This window comes from Protomyctophum parallelum (assembly GCF_964188405.1).
Source record: "Protomyctophum parallelum genome assembly, chromosome: 16".
Lineage (NCBI taxonomy): Eukaryota > Metazoa > Chordata > Actinopteri > Myctophiformes > Myctophidae > Protomyctophum > Protomyctophum parallelum.
The window spans coordinates 34,039,461-34,059,571 of NC_139711.1; the positions used below are offsets into that span (position 1 = coordinate 34,039,461).

General features: G+C 41.4%; 2 protein-coding genes across 5 annotated transcripts in view; both read left to right on the forward strand.

The window, feature by feature from the left end:
* The window catches only part of LOC310873119 (putative E3 ubiquitin-protein ligase MID2), a 184,093-nt gene that overhangs the window by 123,701 nt on the left and 40,281 nt on the right, over nt 1-20,111 (forward strand). For all 4 annotated transcript variants that reach the window (XM_083785420.1, XM_083785419.1, XM_083785422.1 and 1 more), the window contains one exon: nt 14,388-14,495. In XM_083785420.1, coding sequence (XP_083641546.1) covers nt 14,388-14,495 — 108 coding nt within the window. The remainder of the gene's footprint in view (nt 1-14,387; nt 14,496-20,111) is intronic.
* On the forward strand, nt 840-3,810 carry LOC310873118 (ATP-binding cassette sub-family F member 1-like). The gene has a single exon (XM_083785418.1). The coding sequence runs from the start codon at nt 935-937 to the stop codon at nt 3,467-3,469; it is 2,535 nt and encodes an 844-aa protein (XP_083641544.1). The 5' UTR covers nt 840-934; the 3' UTR covers nt 3,470-3,810.

A 20,111-nucleotide genomic window follows, 5' to 3' on the forward strand; every position in this document is an offset into this window, starting at 1 on the left:
TGAATGGCTATTGCTATAGCTACTGCTATATATATGGCTGACACATGACGTTACTGCTTAAAGACAAACATTAAAAGTCCATAGACTTGGCCCGCACATGATGTCATTTCTGAAAGCCAGACGTTGAAGGGGCCCCTCAAAAGCAAGAAACCATCTCATCCATGTATGGTTCTGAGTGCTGTGAGATGCTGTGAGGCTATAGCGTTACTCACTCTCGTCCACTCACTTTTTCTCTTCCCTAGAGATCAGAAATATCATTAACACTCAGGTCTGACACTGTTATTGACTGCATACAGCTTAGCTCAGCCAGTATTGCCCCCCGGCACAAGTCGCATACACACTAAATCCAATCTTTCTTACATTCTCTCATTGCTTGATTAATTGATTATCTCTCTCCGTTGCTTTTCCTCTTGTTGTTTTATTAATGGTTGCGTTAGCAATAAAATAGCACTGTTGTTTGAAAACATCTTCATTGGCTGCTGATCAAAGATTGAGCATTCAAAAAGGGCTACACAGCACCAGGGAAACGGTCTAATTAATTTTCTTACAAAAACTCCAAATGGGCCTGAAGATATTAAACTTTGTCTAAACATCCATATTTGATTGTGCTGGGGACAGTTAAATGTCACGTTGTCCCAAACAGTAGTAACATGCATGCATCTCTGCTTTGTGCCAAGCTGAGCTATTTTTCCAGGGCAGACCAAGTTGGTTTTGCCGAGAATTCATGGAGTAAGAAAGGGATATGCCCCATTTGTACCTATATATGGAGCTAACTGATTTGTTTGTACGTGATGCCATTATGATGACACATCGAGGTTAGACAACACGAAAATAGTGAATTAGCCGGCGGCTGCTAAAGCTCACTGTCACTGTCAGAAAACAGAACATTTTTAAGTAATTTTAAGACAAAGTTACACAAATCAAAGCGACAGAAATGCCCAAGAAAGCGAAAGAAGAGGCAGAGCGGGACGGTGACGAAGCCGCCCCATCAGCAGCTGTGAAGAAAGGAAAGAAAGATAAAAAAGGCAAAAAGAGTTTTTTTGAGGAGCTTGCCACAGATGTCAAAGTTGAAAAGGAGGAGGAGGCACCTGTGAAGGACACACAGGGAAAACAGCCTAAAAAAAAGAAGAAAGACTGCCGGAAAGGTAGAGGTGGTGGGGGAGATGACGATGAAGATGCAGACATTATGGAGAAGCTGAAAAAGCTGTCGGTGCAAACCAGCGATGAGGATGACGAGGAGCCTGCATTTGTCCCCAGTAAAGGTGGCAAGAACAATAAGGGTGGGAACATCTTCGCGGCTCTCGGTCAGAGTGACGATGAAGGTTCTTTTGATGAAGATCGACCACCACAAATGGAGGTTGAGAAGGTGTCTAAAGGCAAGAAAAAAGCTAAATCTAAGCCTATGAAGGTGCAGTTTGCATCCGATGAGGATGAGAAGGAAGACGAAAAGGAAAAGGAAGTCGAGGAGAAACCGAAGAAGACGGAACCCAAAAAGGAACCCAAACCAGCCAAGGTCCAAACACAGCAGAAGAAGGGAAAGCCGGTTTCCACACCACGCAGCGAAGACGAGGAGGAGGAAGAAGAAGAGGAGAGTGATGGGGAAAATGACACCATGATGTGTGCTGAGGACGTTATCGCAGGGCAGGCCAAGAAGGACGATGACGACCCATTGGCAAACCTTAGCAAGAAGGAGAAAAAGAAGATAAAGAAAAAGATGGAGTATGAGAAGCAGGTTGCCAGTGTGCATGCCCAGAATGCAATAGAAGGAGACTTCTCTGTGTCCCAGGCTGAGTTGTCCTCCAGACAAGCCATGCTGGAGAATGCCTCTGATATCAAGCTGGAGAAGTTCAGCATATCTGCTCACGGAAAGCAACTTTTTGTCAACGCTGACCTTCTGATTGTGGCGGGCAGACGATATGGCTTGGTTGGACCAAATGGAAAAGGAAAGACCACATTACTGAAACACATTGCCAACAGAGCACTAAGTATTCCCCCCAACATTGATGTGCTGCTGTGTGAACAAGAGGTGCTGGCCGACGACACTCCTGCCGTCCAGGCGGTGCTGAAAGCAGACACCCGTCGCCTGAAGCTCCTGGAAGAAGAGAAGTCACTACAGGCCCTGCTGGAGAAAGGAGAGGACAGTGTGGCAGAGAGACTAGACAAGGTCTATGAGGAGCTTAGGGCCATTGGAGCTGCAGCCGCAGAGGCTAAAGCACGTCGAATCTTGGCCGGTCTCTCTTTCACTCCTGAGATGCAGAACAGACCCACCAAGAAGTTCTCAGGAGGTTGGAGAATGAGGGTATCCCTCGCCAGAGCTCTGTTCATGGAGCCCACACTCCTGATGCTGGATGAGCCCACCAACCACCTGGACCTGAATGCCGTCATCTGGCTTAACAACTACCTTCAAGGCTGGAAGAAGACGCTCCTCATCGTTTCCCACGACCAGAGTTTCCTGGACGAAGTTTGTACAGACATCATGCACTTGGACTACCAGAAACTGTTCTATTACAGGGGCAACTACTTGACATTTAAGAAGATGTATGTGCAGGAACAGAAGGAGCTTCAGAAGCAGTTCGACAAGCAGGAGAAGAAGCTGAAGGACCTGAAGGCTGGTGGCAAGTCGACCAAACAGGCTGAGAAGCAGACGAAGGACGCGCTGACCAGAAAACAAGTAACGGGCAAAAAGAAAGGAGCTATGGAGGAAGAGAGCCAGGATAGTCAGGAGCTCCTGAAGAGACCCAAAGAATACACCGTCAAGTTCACCTTCCCTGACCCCCCGCCGCTCTCTCCCCCCATCTTGGGACTACATTGTGTTGACTTTGCCTATGAGGGACAAAAGCCTCTTTTTAGGAATGTGGACTTTGGAATTGACATGGAGTCCAGGATTTGCATAGTTGGACCCAATGGCATTGGAAAAAGTACCCTATTACTGCTGCTCACTGGAAAACTAAACCCAGGCAAAGGTGAAATGAGGAAGAATCATCGGCTGAAAGTGGGTTTCTTCAACCAGCAGTATGCAGACCAGTTGAACATGGACGAAGCAGCCACAGAGTATCTTCAGAGGAACTTCAACCTTCAATATCAGGACAGCAGGAAGTGCCTGGGTCGCTTTGGCCTGGAGAGCCACGCGCACACCATTCAGATATCCAAACTCTCAGGAGGACAGAAGGCGCGTGTAGTATTTGCTGAGCTGGCTTGCCACCAACCTGATGTACTGATCTTGGATGAACCCACTAACAACCTGGATATTGAGTCGATTGATGCCTTATCAGAAGCCATCAATGAATACAAAGGAGCTGTTATCATTGTGAGTCACGATGCCAGGCTTATCACTGAGACTAAGTGTAATATGTGGGTAGTCGAGGACTGTGCGGTCAATCAGATTGATGGCGACTTTGATGACTACAAGCGGGAGGTGTTGGAGGCGCTAGGAGAAACCCTTGTCAACAAGATCAAGGAAAAGGAGTGACCTCAGAGAGGGCCTACACATCAACATCCAATGCAACCCGTCACACAAAAGCAAGGCCATGCGTCGTCCCAGTGCTCTCTTGGACTATGTGCTTCATAGATGCTATCGGGCATGTTTTGGCTAAGCTGCTGTGGAATGACACTGTAACGGAATTGAATGAGGAAACTAGTTTTAGTCACCATAAAACCTACCGAGAGGAAATGTCATACATAAACACTGACTCTCCATACTGTATGTAGAAATAATGCTTGAATTAACATGGACTACCCATAATATCTGGATAAATGGTCTATGATCAAGTCCTGCAAAAGCCAAAACAATAAAGATTTTTTTTTCATCATAAAAAAAAAAAAAAATATATATATATATATATATATATATATATATATATATATATATATATATACTGGCTGACTTTTGTACAGCCTACAGTATGTGCATGTAAACTCTGAGGTTGAAATAAAGGGAAGAAGCAATGCCATGGGAAAACTTATCTGATTGTACAACTGTACCTCCTAATATAAGCCGCTGCTAACCCCCAGTAAAGTACTGCTTTGAGCTTGGCGGTAGTGCGCTTAAAATGGGATATTAGAGCATTGGCATACTTGTAGCATTGCTAAATTGAGCAGTTCAATACCACCCACCCATATTGAAAATATGTGGCAACTGCAATTGTTTGGATGTGCTTGCACCTCCTGACCACTCTAATTTCATAAGAACCTTGAAGAACCGTTCAGGCCACCTTATACTCTTCCAGGGTCAACCTGCACTCCTCTGTGCAGAATGATACCCTCTCCAGTCTTGTGGCTGCACTGCCGAAGGCCTCTTTCATTTGTGCCTGTGCTGTGATTTAAAGGGAGGTGCTGAGTATAGCCAGCTGAAACCCTCAAGCACTTAGCAGTGGTGTCAACATTGCATCTGTCATGTGCACACGCTATACCGCACGCACACACACATGCACACACACATGCACACACTCCCTACACACAATGTAATTCCTCCCAGACAAGAGGACAGTAATAGCAACAGACAAATGCACGAGTCGCTACCTCACTATGCACAGGGTTCATTTCTTCTTACACGTGCCAAATCCCAACCTTCACCCTCCCAGGTCGCCCACTCCCTCCCAAGCCATTCCCCAAGGGTCCAAGAACGGTGTCTTGTATAGCTGCTCATCAATCAAATTAAGTGATGGCTGATAATTTACTACAGACGGAACCGTTCATCTTCACAAGAAGAAAGGATCACCCGTCTCCTCCTGCGTTCTGCCTGCATGCTGATATACTGACGCCACCAACGTTGCAGAATACCGATGGGATCTCATCACTTATTCTTTGGAAAGAATTTAAAACAGACAGGGAAAACATGCTGTCGACTGTTAAGCAAAATCATCAAAAGAAACTGAATTTCTCTCTCCACCCGGTGCTCTGAGCTCTGTGATGTTGATGTCAAAAGGCTAGCTTCATTATTAACGCGAGAAGCGGGGCTGTATTTACAGGCTAGGCAGTAGAGTAGAGCATTGGCACAAGCTAGCTCCAGACACGGGGCAGGGGTAGAGAATTGGAAAGAAGACGAGAGTGGGATGGATCAGAAGGGAGGTTGGAGCGGAGGGGCATTGTGAAAGGAGGCAGAGTAGAGGAAGGGGAGAGAAGTGTTAGCGTGCCATAACCCATGACCTTTTTCGGTTGACCAGAAACACGCAAAGTATGGAAGCAAACACTCAATAATAATGCAAGACAATATGTGGGAGAAACACAGAGGAAGAGAGAGTCTGCAGGGACATTGACCTGAATTCCACTCCTCTGTGTTTGTCTACAACTGTATTGGCGTATAAGATCAAAAAGCAGTGTGTCAGCGTACACAGCCTCCTTCTTCCGGGGCCTGCTTTGGGGAGTTGTTATCCCTCCATTGGACTTTGAAAACAGAGAAGCATTCACACTGATAAGTGTTTTTGCCTGGGAGCCGGGAGGAGGCTTCTGCCTTCATGTTTTGTTTTGTTTTTATAGCCCGGCGGCCATCACATTGCAAACACTGCCCAAAATAGAGATGTCAGAACATCCATACAGTCCATGCAGTGAGCCAACATTGTTATATCGCGTGACTTGCAACCGGGTTGCAGTAGCGATGGTCATGATTCACAGCTTCAGCATTCCGCATTCTTCTGTTCTGTATCAGGCGGCTCACAGCTTTGTTTAGGTGGGTTGCACCTGTACCCGATGATGAGTGTGAGGGACATGCAGGTGTTTTCCTCACATTCTCTCTCACAAGCTCTCACAGCAATTACACATACAGCCATTTTTGTATTAATTATAATGTAATACACACACACAATGTAATACACACGCACATTAAATGTGCTTTTTACACATGTAATGCGTAAAAAGCACATTTAATGTGTATTAAATGTGTAACAGTTTCTGTCTGTTGCCTATTATATTTATGTTTTGTTCAGCTGTTTCCAGTGCAGATCTATGATCTTTGCCTTGCATGGTTTCCGCCGCCATCGGTGTATGTGTGTGTGTGTGTGTGTGTGTGTGACTGCACAATCTCTGTACAGCGCTTTGGATAAAAGTGCTATATAAATTCACCATATACCATTTTAGAGTGAGCTGCTAGTCATTAGCCCAGACCTGTCCAGGTTTATGTACTATGAACCCACTGTGTAGAATTTGATTTAACGGCACACTGTGTAGACAGCTTACATGGCTACCTAATCCTTCATATCAAGTAGGATATAGACTCAATTTGCTTTCTACTGGGGTATGAGTCAGGTGTTCATGCAATTATTTAAGAGGGTGGGCAGTCTGCCAGTGTTTCATGAAACTTCAGTTCCAGTTTTATTTCAGGAGACATTTGTAAACCCCTTTCCAAACAAATCTGGTATTTGAATGGTTATATTATGGGATGACAAAATAATTGGCTGTGTAGGGCTATGTAAATGTGGAGAGGTTGAGGATGAGTTCTGGCACAATTTCACCTATTCACACGGTGCATGGAATTAGCACTGTTGCAGTAATATTATCAAATTATTCCGGCCAGTTTCAGTACTTTGCAAGTGTTGCAGTAACAACTTTTAGTGGTAAAATCAGAAATAATTGTTCTGTTAGTCCAAGTCACTCCTAAAAATGATTTAGTTCTTTGTGACAAAACCCTGACATTCTGATTAGTCTGGAATTGATGTTGAAAGACAGATGCGTCTGACCATGTCAGACTAGATCAGGAACAATGTTGGCCTACAGTAGATGTACTGTAATGTCAGGCATGTCTGTCTGAGGAGATCACGCTCTTACGTAACTCAGTGCTGTATTAAGTCTTCACAGCATCAGCAGCTGCAAGGTCTTATAAAACACACTTCCAATCCATGTGGTGCTTACTCAATACTCATACATTCAAACATGTACTTTATTTTGGCTTGTTGCTTGCTGCGATTTGTTGCTTGCTGCGATTAAAGTATTCTCCATCCCAGTACTTAAGTCAAAGTATACTCCTAGTCAAATATTAGTTGCCTAGTCAAATTTGTATTTGAGTTACAGTACAGTCAGAAAATACTTATTCAAAAGTACAAATTATCATTTACTTTTTTTCTTCTTCTTTTCAAAACAATTCCTAAGATTTTCCAGAAACTTTCAAGTAGATCTTGGAGATCTGATATTTTTATTATAGTTTAAATACGGCTAAAGTGGTTTCGGTATATAATGATCATAATATACCTCAAAAGTACAAATTGGTATTGGAAATGTAAAATAAATAAAAACGTTTGTGTGAAGTTCGGATAGAAATGTTCTCAAGTGAATCTTGTTGGTTAATTGTCCACTACCGGATTAAATTGATTTTACCCATTTTGGGCGGGAACCCCTTTTGGTGTTAGAATTATGTTATGCTTTAGCTATTGAAAAATAGCAGATCTACAATGTCAGGAAGACATTTTTAGAATCTGAGCTCAGGTCAAAATGGGTTAACTGCAGGATTCTGATTGTTGACATACACTTTGGGCTACAATATGCCTGTTTTAGATGTTCAGTGTGTAGTTTGAATAGGAGGAGGAGAACATAAAGGGAGTGCCAGTGGGGGAGGTGGACTGCATGCAGAGGAGATAGAGTGTTGCCATTACTCAGATACGCCAAGCAGCTCACTTATTAATCCATGGTGATTCTTGACGGGAGCATTTATCCTGCTCAATTACTAACCTGCAGTCATAAGACGGCTCTTTGAAGAATTGTGTGTGTGTGTGTGTGTGTGTGTGTGTGTGTGTGTGTGCGTGTGTGTGTGTGCGCGCGTGTGTGTGTGTGTGTGTGTGTGTGTGTGTGTGTGTGTGTGTGTGTGTGTGTGTGTGTGTGTGTGTGTGTGTGTATGTATGTATGTATATATATATAGAGAGAGAGAGAGAGAGAGAGAGAGAGAGAGAGATTAATGAGGTTTAAGTGCATGTGAGTGTTGTAATAAGCGTTGGGGAGTGATGTGTGGGACAAGGTTGTGGCGCATAAGTGGTTTGGTAGACTTCAGCGTGACAGAAAATCACAACCCTGAGAAATGTACAGATGGGGACATCTATCACAAGGAGACAAGAGTGTCTTTATTGAAATACTCCATGTACAGTATAGGGCTGTATTTACTACCAGTCCACAATGTACAACCTTTTACGACCCAACCTGAAGGGTTGGAAAGGTACGTCTTTAACTTTAATACTATTATTACAGTTTAATCAATTTAGAAATAATGGATCCCAAACCGTGCGCCTCCTTGAGTGCCCAAAGACCAACTTTAGTCTCAACTTCTGTTTGAAATAAACTTTAACATTTGACGTGACTGCATTTTGAATATGTGGATGAAACTGGATATAACAGGAGGCCCTTCTCTTATCAAATATAGATAAGAACCTAACATTTACCAGATTATACAACACACAACCTAAACACATACAGTAAGATAAGCCATAAATGAAGACAAGTCGGCTTGGTAACATCTCACAGCCCCAAAAGGTAATGACCTCACCCCTTACTGTAGGTCAGAACAAATAGAAAAGTGCACCCCTTTTCATGCCGGTATGCATTTACAGGGCTGTGTCAGCCGTGGGTACAGCCACCAGGACACCAGGAAGCTGCATTTATAAGACATATGGGGCAACTGTTTGCATTTTTCAGTTGGAATGGAGGTACTCTCAGGGGTGCCCAAAAGGTAGATCACAAAGGCTGTGCAGGTAGAACACATGACATTCCCCTAAAAATATATAATTCAAATATAAAACAAATATTTATAGACTAAAATCACAATACACGTTTTTTGGCATTTGCCACTTGAATTAAGGTGACTTGATTGATTGACATCAAGATGGGCCTGTCGGCTCCCTATACAGCTTTTAAAGTCGACAACCCCCACTGCAATGCGTTGTTTTCAAAAGTGAGCAAACGTCAGCAGCATTATAAAGTTATATAAAAAAGGTGTGAGGCAAAGAACCCGAAAATCTACCAACTATTTTTGTTCCATCTTATTTCCCATTACAAGTGCGTTTGTAACGCCAGCGGCGCTATTCCAAAGCACCATCTGGTACATTTTAAACAGCAATGTCCCTATGCCCCTATGTTTAGAGTACCAACAGGGGGTGCTGTTGCAACACTCACTTCAGACTGGTCTGATCTTTTACATATTTTTAGCAATGGGATAATATATTTTTTGGTGGGTAGATCTTGTTGAGCTGGTAATTTTAAAAGTAGATCTCAAGTCAAGTCAAAGTCAAGTATCACAAGAGTCCCATGTGATTCCAATCTGGGCATGATGGTGCTCTGCCTCAAAGTTGTGAATGCAATTGCAGGCAAATGAGTATCAAAACCCTGTTTGACGGTCATTGTCACATGAAATATGTATAGTGCATTTGTTACTAATTTGGTGGAAAAAAGCTAAGGGTGTTTGTGTAAATGCTGTTGGCTTTAGACCGAGGCCTCTAAATGTGTGATTCAGATTTGGCGCAGATTCATTCATGATTTGTGGCATTATTATGCTCAACAGGCCCCTCTCACAAACTAATGGCAGTAAATCTTGTCAAGCACAAATGGGTGGGCCTATTTGAATCAGCCAAAGAATCCAGGGAGGAAACAATTGTAATGTATGACCTACGGTTCAATAGTTAAGAGGCCAAAGGACCCGTTACATGTTTTGAAAAGTTCTTCCCCATTGGCCTCCTGGGAGTGTGTGTGCAAAGTGTCACACATGTCAGACAGATAGACTCACAACAGACCGGGTGTGAAAGGCCTCTGCTATTCTGGCGGAATTATTATTAAGGGACCAAGCAGTCCCGAAGTCAATATACGATTGACCGAATGGTGGCGCTATAACGCTCAATTGAAAATGCAAACTTTGAACACGCATAGCTCATGAACCGTTTGACCGTCGGCAATGACATTTTGATACACATATGCGTCTCCTTATGCCGAACAACTGACTTTTGACCTCTGACCTTTAGAACACCCGCCATTTTGAATTATATGAAAAACTGTTAAAATCTATCTCCTCCCAGGCAGGGCTCGAGATTAACGGCGTCCCGACGTCCCGGGGACTGTAAAATATCTATTTGGGACGTAAATGTATCTCATTCGGGACGGTTTCGGGACGAGAGGAGTTTTTACACTGAAAATGCGCATTTCGTGTGCAGCGATGAGCAGCATGAGAATTTGCCGTGCCGTCAGAGTCAGACAGTTGACAACAGCAACAACAACGCACACACTACATTCACCCAACGGAATCATAGGAATTATATTGCTTTTGCCCCGTGGATGGGACATTTAGATTGAAAAACTATCGGTTGGAAGCGTGCATAAAACCATGGTTGTGTGCCACAGAAAGGTTCCATATGGACATGGGGCATTGGGGCTACAGTACTACACCAACGTTTAACGTTAGCTTCCATGCTAGGCTTGCTAGCTGGCATCGACATTAAATAATATGTTGGTATATATCCTCTGAAGCAACAGATGTTTTCTAATGCTCAGATTGTTCTGGAATTGCTGCCCCAACACTGTGGAATGCACACCCCAAAACGCTCTCATTCCACAGTTTTTATTGATTGTATTTATTATTATTATTATTTATTGATCCTTCGTCTTAGTATTCCCCCTAATAAAGTTGTTTTTATTTGTTTTCTCATGCCAACCATGTAATAGACATTTGAGTATTCATATACCTGCATTGCTGCACGTTATCTGTTGGTCTTGATCAAGTAGCCTACACCAAAGTTTTATAAGCTACTGTAGCCACTATTCATTGATTCACTGGTAGGCTACACCAAAATAACAAAATCCATTTGAAAATAAATATCACTGTTCTCAGGTCGAATATTGATATGCGATTAAAATATGATTAATTTAGATTAATTAATTACAAAGCCTCTGATTAATTCGATTAACATTTTTAACCAAGCCCTATTTTTCATCTGGGAGCATTTTGACTAAATCAGTGTATCTACAGAAGAAACATGAAGCCAAACAAATAATGTACTGCATGTATTCAATACATACATTATTTGTTTGGCTTAATTGTATTTCTATTACAATAGGAATACAGTTATTCATTTCACAATTTGAGTGGTGCTTTTTTGTACTTTTTTTTCCTTCGGGACAGTTCAAATTGTATTTTGGGACGGTTCCGGGACGATGGTGAAAAAAGTTAGTCTGGAGCCCTGCTCCGAGGATCAAAATGCACGAAAGCTTCTACACGTGAACGTTGGTCCTATACGGACAAAATAATCGGAGTAAAAAAAATGTAAGTGAAAAAATGAAGTTTTTATGAGCCAATCTTAAATCCCAGTTGAAGAGAAGTTTGTATGTGAACACATGAACATCGAACACACTGTAGTAATGGACAATGATCCCAAAAACCAGGACACACATAATTGTTATCAAAAACACTGGATGACTTTGCTGTTTACAATGAAACAAGTGATTGTGTTCAGATAGCTCAGTAATGACTGAACTCTTGCCTTTGGACCACAAGGTCATGGGTTCAAATCCGGGTACTGACAACTCAGCCTATGAGTCTTCAAGAAACCGGCCCCCCATCCTGTGATTAAAAGCAACCCTGTCACATGGTCTTCTTTTTCTCAAGTTTAGTCTTCCATGTTTCTATGGCTTATTGTGCATATTGTTCTTATTGCGTATTGCCTTCCTGCTTGGTCCCGCCTTATCGCTACTTGCAGCTATATATATATATATATATATATATATATATATATGTGTTATATATTCTTTTTTAAATCCATCCATCTTATTCATGGATAACTGGGAAGATAATAGTGGCTCTGCATACGCAAGAAAAGGCCCACACATCTTATTAAATTACCTGGAAGGGCCTCATGTGTATAGAGGAGCTATAAATAATTGGAAATGTGTTCTTGATTTATATCTCATTAGTATTAGACATATTGACAGAAAATATACAAACACGTCAAATCAGTTTGCAGTTTAGTCAAGTGCAACATTCAATAAAGGCCATGACTTACATTAACCTCTTCTTACAGAAGTTTCCCAGGAGACTGACAAGGTATAGTTTCCCTCCTGTATTCTTTGGTGTAATTAAACACCACACACCACAACACTTAAAGAGAGAATTCTTGTTGACAGTCAGCAATTAAAGCCTTCTCTCCAGTCAGTTATACTGGCATTGCCTCGGTCTTGGGTCAGCCATCTATAGTTTCTCTGGCGTTTTCTATTGGATTAACATTGAAAATGCATGCAGCTGTAAGTATCTACTGTACTATTTCAATAGGAACATGTACAGGTATTGTTGTAATACTCTGGAGTACTGGACCCTCATCTGGTTTGACAGACCATATGTGTGTGTGCCGGCAGGGTGGTGTGTGACAATCCGGTTGAAGTATACCGTGGTCCGGCGGCGGGCGGACGGACGGGCCCAGGAGAACAAAATAACGGGTCACTTAGACAGTATCTCGCCAAGGGTTCACAAGATTTATTATACACACAGGACATATATAGCTGTTGGATCCTAATGTCCTAATGACGTGACTAACAATCACTGAGACATAACAATCGGCTAGCTGCAGCAAGTTGACCTTGCTCTCTGAGATATCTCCAGCAGCTAACTAGAAAGTCTGCTTACAGGCAATACACAATACATATCCAAGTACATTGTGCATTCACGTACAAGTACAAGTACACAGCATAGGCAATCAGATCATATCATAACAGGTATTGCTTCTTAATATTTGCTGGGGACCCAAACTTTTGAAAATAGCAGATCTACAAGATCACAGTGCGGCACTTCGCGCTACATTGTGAACTTGCAGATCAACTATTTTCACTACTCCTTAAACAATTGTTTTCTGGAATTTCTTTGATTTGTCTTTTATTTCTTCATGAAATATATGAAATATAATATGAAAAAAAAATCATTGAATTATATATATTGGAAAATGTATTTAAATAATAAAAACAAAATTTAGGAAACAAAAACTAAAGGGCCCCATAAAAAATTGTCACAACCCATAAATAGGTCCCGAATCCCGACCCAGTGTTTGAGAACCAGTGGTCTACAATACTTCAAAACCTTCAATGAGGAGGGATTATACATTTGTGAAAATTGTGAGACAATGTTGGCAAAGTTTTCTTTCCTGTTTGCAATGTCTGTTTGGGATAGAATACCAAAATCACTGAGCAATGTGTTTCTATTATTGCAATTCCTGGAGAAGTAAAATGATGCCACATTCAGAGCAATGATATGGGGTTTCTATCTCCTCTGTGTGTGCAGTATACGGTGGATGATTATCCTACATTTGGTGGTGAAATTATGACCACAATGAAAAAGGTTTTCACCGCATGGAACCATTTTCCCACAGTTTTGAGTCCGTATTCTGCAGTCTGTGAAATATCTTTACTCCCAATAGTCTGCATGCCCTCGAGGCTATAGAGAGAAAGATTACATGAATAAATAAATCAATATTTCCACAATTACACCACCAATATGGCTCGTCTGCTGTGTGAATCCCGTTAGGAGGGATCACATGCTCCAGAGTGATCAAAGTGGTTACACATTCAGTGTATTCATAAACTTGCTCACACCTGTCTGGGCTCTCTAGATTAAGTTTGTTGGATAATTCAAAGAAGCCTGAATTGTTTGGCTTTCATTATCATTGTGTGAGTTTTTGAAGTTACGTTATCATTGCATTTGAAAGCACTTTAAAGCATTAATTGATTTGAAAAGGTTTGCCGTAAAAAGTCCCTGGGAAAAAAATGAATGAATCAAGACTTTACTGTGCACTATAAATACAAATAATGTATTATAATATAATACATTATTTGGATTTATAGTACACAGTAAAGCCTTGATTCATTCAGAAGACACAAATGAAGATCATATTATTATCATTTATTATCATTATTATCTGTGTGTTCTGTGATCTGTGAGAGCAGCATACTGTAGCATGGTGTGACAGGCTAAACATTTGATCTGTGAGAGCAACATACTGTAGCATGGTGTGACAGGCTAAACTTTTTGGAACAGTTTTAGAACAGAACAGAACAGAACACAAACTAAACAGCTTCTGACAATGTACATAAAATCATGTTCCAGTACTATACTGCTACAACTAAAGCAAAATGTTATATTACCTTTGATGGCCGTTCTCTAGCACTATTGAGAGATGAGTGATATTGTTAACGCAAATGAAATATACTAGGCTGTTTTCTAGAGACAGTATATTGGCAGAATATGTTTTGTTTGCATTTGTTGCTATGCTGAATGTGTCAAGTGGAACTTTTCACCAGAGAGTGAAAAGGAAAGACTTACATCCGATTCCTCTGTAACAAAATATGATTGACCTGGACTTGGACATATAATCATGCACTGAATCAGGACACTGGAGGTTTGTGTCGTTGTATAGCGGGCGTAACCGTCTCTCTTGTCTGTCCTCTAGGTGAACACAGCCATGCATGAGACTAAGCTGGTGGAGGAGTGTGATGAGCTGGTGGAAATCATCCGTCAGAGGAAGCAGGTTATTGCTGTCAAGATCAAGGAATCCAAGGTACGCTTGCCTCGTACATCACACGCACTGCTAGAATTCCTCAGAAGTGGTCGAGCATTTTGTGCAGCACTGCTAGAATTCCTCAGAAGTGGTCGAGCATTTTGTGCAGTGCATCAATCACGCATCAGCACAACGTCGGCGGGTTGATTCCAGCTCGGGTTGTTTTTCCGCCTTGTGTTGCAGGACTTCAGATTTCAGTTTGAAGCTGCTGTTCATGTTATGCAACCCAGCCCTCCTTTCTTTTCCTGATACCAAACACATGAATAATAGATCTTCGAGTTGGCCATGAAAAAGTTTATTGTTGCCTTGAGTCCAAATGTTTTCAATAGAGCCTGGCTCGCTTGGCTCATATATTGGCAATGAGTTGACTTCATGATGACATCGGTATCAATTGGCAAATATGCAGCCAATTTGATTTTAACTGCTTTCAACCTGGATTAAACCTTATGTTTACATAGTGATGTTTATTATTCATTTGTTTATCAAATTGACATTCAAAATATTTATATATATATATATATATATTTTACCAAAATAACATCGGACAAAGCATATGTAATCTGTGATCTAGGACTCTCCGAAATCACGATCGGCATCGAACCCAAAACTCTGGCTCTGACCCTACGTTTTAACAGCAGGCGAACAAAGGCGACTCTGGGCGATAAAAATCTCCTAGTGAGCGTTCCTGCTGTAATTACTGTAATGTAAACGTATCACCGTTCCACGTGGAGGGTAAACAAAGCAACACATGAATTTGATTGGCTATCGCCGGACGATACAACGGGAAGTAAGAATAAATCTATCGTGACTAGCGACTGGACCGCAGAACACAGGATCTTTTTTTATAATTAGACGGGCGATGGGGGTGTTAAAACGTACTCTGAGGTTGCCTGTGTGTTTACACAAACAGAAACATTACTTCACAGATGCTTAAAGTTAAAGACAAACTGATGAAGCAATATCCTGAGATAAGTACAGTAGGAGCATTTTTTGTGTACCTGTGTGTGTTAATGACTTACCGGTGTAGTATGTATGGGTTTATATTTAATCCGTTAGACTTTATATTAGTGTAATTCATAATTATAAAAATATGAATTATAAGTTCAAAAATTAAGACTCAAAATCAATCTGAATTTAAGAAGGGGCACCAGTGAAATGAGCTTTTGGAATAAGCACCAGATTGATTTGTATTTAGCCTTTAAGTTAAACCACTAATAAACAATTAAAAGATTATAAAATAATCAATTATTATTTTATCTTAATAAATCTATGGAATCTGAAGGTAAGAGGTCTTTTCCATTACATAGCCTTTCTTACTTTGCATGTGTCAAAAACCAGTTCAACTCTTGAGCAAATAATAGACTTGTTTTTAAAAAATGAATCAATTTATTTCCATACCTAAGCTAATAGACAAACTTAGTAGAACAATAATCAAACTAATTCTTAAACAAGGGTTAATACAGGTTCAAAATAGAATTGAAGAAACAAATCAAATGATAATGAAATATCTATATGATAGGTAATGTTCTTTTGCCATGAACTTAGAAACATGATATATCACTTTCCTGAGCTGGTCTGTTGAGCTTTGAGAGAGGCAGACTGGGGTTCGTCTCTCTGCTGAGGGAGAGAGGTTGCGTCGCAAGCGGCAGGGGTTCGATTGCTGGTCTCGCTATAACCCCTGAGCTGGTCGATGTTGCTGGGATGCTCAGGTCAGAGCGTCGGGAGCTGGTCTGTGTAGCGATGTGGCCAAGACCCCCATCTCATCCTTCTGGCTTCTTTGGTCTCTCCCTCTGGTCCGGTCTTCATGGACTCCACTAATCCTAGTTTTTCTGTCTGCCTCCCCAAATATATAGTTCTCTTCGTTGGGCTCAGTTACTCTGTATGTCACTCTCTTTGCAAGATGGAGACATTGAGATGTCTCGTGACATTTCCAGACTTCGTCAACATGTTTTCGTGAGGCTGGTATTTCTTTGAAGTTCATTTTGGGAAAGGGTGTACGCATGCACTTTCCATGGCTTTAGATTTCACATAACACACAATCTGTATTTACATGTATAAATGTAATGAATCTACATTTATTGTACAGTGAATGTCATATTTTCAATTGAGGGTCCAGGAATTGTGAATGAATGCTTTTGTGACTGAGTGGAACATTCCACCTTTGACATATCCAAAGTCAGGGTGTGATTTGTGGCGATGACACTTTATCCAGCCGAAATGGAATCAAGTCTTTATGCTACAAGGGTGTCCCATGGGACTGAGTCTCTGAGTCTGTAGGGAAACAAGTCAATAGATTCCTATTACTTCCTTGTACATAAGAACATGGAGGCCAGTAATTGGAATTGGATGGTTCCAGTATACGTACGTATGTGCACACAAGTATGCCACTGGTGCAGGAATTGAGACCATTCTTGAGGGTCAAAAGGTCAGCAGACCCTTCTGCAGGGCTAATTCGGTCCGTCTCCTTCAACTTCATGCATGTGCATGACGTCAGCATGGGACAATGTTCATTAGATATCTTCCAATGCTGTATGTGGTATAGCTGGATTGTGGTTTTATACCCCTTATCTACTACACCGGTAATGATGTGTTAATGCGCATGACTTTCCCTACGCATACACAGACAGCCTATGTGTTGTGTGGAAAACACAACACATACATCAAAATGTTGGACATTAGTGGAAAAAAACAGCAGCCTAAAAGATTGAAAAAGAAAATTGCTAAAAGAAAATGTCTCTATCGACTGAGCTACCGGACATAATAATTTGAGGTAAGATAAAATAATTTATACAGGAGAGGAGGTGGAATAGAACGCTGGTAGGCCTCAGTCTGCCAAGTCTATGTGTCTCTGAGCAAGACACATGCTCACTCCTCATTGTTAAACTCTGTAAAAGTAGAGGATGAGTTTCTTGTATGTACAGTGACAAATACCCCAACAACAACTAAAGGAGACTGAATTATTATAAGGGGGGGGGAGTGGGGAGGAATAGTAGAATGGATAAGGCAAAAAAAGCTACTGGAGCTACTGAAGACTATAAACTGAAAGGAAAGGAAAGATGAATGAACATGATAAAGGAAGGGGGAAAAAAGGTGAAGAATATGTCAGGATGGAAAGACAGAATAAAAGGAAAAGGGTAAAGCATAGAAAAGGCGGACGGCACTAAACCGTAGGATAAACCAATAGGATTAGGGAGATTTGAATTGACAGTGGCGAGGAGAGCCATGCAGGAGGCTTCCCACTCACACACACACACACACACACACACACACACACACACACACACACACACACACACACACATGAAGCAGTCTGGGCCGTGTGTCTCTCCTCCTCTTAACGAGCTTTGTCTCTCTCTAAGGAGACTCAGTCATGCTTAATCTCTCCCTGCACAAACAAACAAATTATTCCCTTGCCCTGGTGTGTGTGTGTGTGTGTGTGTGTGTGTGTGTGTGTGTGAGACGTGTGTGTATGTGTGCGTGCATGCGTGCTTGCACGTGTCACTTCATCCTCACTTTCTCTCTCCCTCCCTCTCACACTACAGTTTTTTCTTCACTTCTTCTTTTATCACACTCTTCAAAGAGCAAAACAAAATCCCTTTATCTTCAAAAATCGATGATAGTTTGATGGTTTATTTCTGTAGTTTTCTATGAATTGGCCAATGTGAAGGTGTACAATCTCAATTCATACAAATTGAATTGAGATAAGAATGGGCAACAGAAAACCGCATATACAGTACATTCACCAGAAAGAAAGTCACATTTTGGGTGCATAGCTGAGTCATCACACTGGAGATTAGAACAGTCTTGAATTATAGTCTACATGAGCGAATACTTAGATCAAATTCTTGAATTCGAAATCCACATTTTTACTTTGTCATATGAACACGTAGCTAAAATAAATGTATAAGATCTCTCTCTCTCTCGTGCATGCGCGCACACACACACACACACACACACACACACACACACACACACGATCAAGAGCAAACAGACTGGCGTTGCCATGTTGTCCCCCGTTTTGGGTAAAAGGGGGATGAGGTTGGTTGCACAATGCTGTTCAGGGCAGATGTTGCCGTGGCGTAATCTATACTGCACTGTCCATTAAATCCCCCTCTCACTCTCCATGCTTCTTTCTCACTCTCTGTCTGTGTTTCTCTTGTCAACGTGACTAAATGTCCTTTACACTGACAACAGATTATGGCTGAAATAGCAACAAACAATTCTAATGAAACCTCACCCGCTCAACGGGGCTTCTATAAGTACAGGGAGAATGGGTATTGTAGCCTTCTATACCGGTACTTTGATGCTTGCTGTGCTTTAAAAACCATTGCCAACGAGCGTTTGTGTTTATTCTCATTTGGAAAAATAAGGGGTTGAAAAATTGCCGCTGGTAATTTTATAAAAGCTCTGAGATTGTAAATATGTCTTCTCTTTTCATTATTATGTAGCCAGAGAACCAAAGTGGTTTCTCGGATAATGAGAACACGCTGCAACTCTGACATTTAAAGAATTACTTTCATTCCACCTTTGTCAACGAAAGGGGACTACTGTACAGTACAGTCTGTACTATACAACATGTCGTTCCTGCTGTCACCTCCCGTCTTAGTTTTTTATGTGCACTTATGTGCTCTTTTCCAGGAACAAAATAATTCACAAAGCTAATTTCATTTGTGTATTCAGGATGTGAGTGGTAATAGAGATAAATAGATTACCTTGGAACAGAATTTCCGTGCTCTGTCAGAATATTCTATAATTAAACTAACTATAATCAAAAGGCATGGTCGGAATATTCTATAATTACACTAACTGCTGTATAATCAAAAGGCATGATCAGAATATTCTGTAATTGTAAAACTAATGTAATGATGATCAGACTGTGTGTGTGCGTGTGCGCACGCGCGTGCACGTGCGAGACAGGCAGATATCCCAAATACATTATAATGCTCGCCCTAATCTGCATTTGCATAATCTGGTAAACCATTGGCATCAGCTAAGAAGCGTACGTCTGCGGAAGTTGCAATTCAGGATTGGAAACTCCAGTTGTAGGAAATAACCAGTCAGTCCTACTTATTGTGAGGCATGTGCTACGATATTTGTAACCACTTAAACCCAAAATAACTTTTTTTATTTTTTGAGGCTTTTCTGCCTTTATTGGTAGTGCACAGTGAAGATAGACAGGAAACAGGGAGAGAGAGACTGGGAATGACACCCAGCAAAGGTCGCCGACACCGGGACCCGAACCCACGACACACAACCAAGTATAAATCAGGCCTTAACATGAACGTGGGACAGAAGTGCATGCTGAGGCAAATTAAATTCAGAGGGATAATGAGATCATGTGTCAGACTGGGTGGAGCATCTATCTGTTGCTTCCTCTATGTCTGTCTCTCAACCCAAGCACACACACATGTACACCCACACGCATGCATGCACATACACACAGACACAGTCAGAGCCGCACACACATTCCTTTCTTTATCATTGTTATCTCATGATAGCAGAGAACAATAGGAATATGTCTCCACCCTCTGTTGTGCATCATTTTCACAAGGTCACCGTTCGACAGATGAGCGATGACATTCTTAACCAGCATGACCGCATTCCCTTATTATCGCC

Excerpts from the sequence above, each read along its gene's own strand:
- LOC310873118 (XM_083785418.1), top strand. The coding sequence starts at position 935 with ATGCCCAAGAAAGCGAAAGAAGAGGCAGAGCGGGACGGTGACGAAGCC.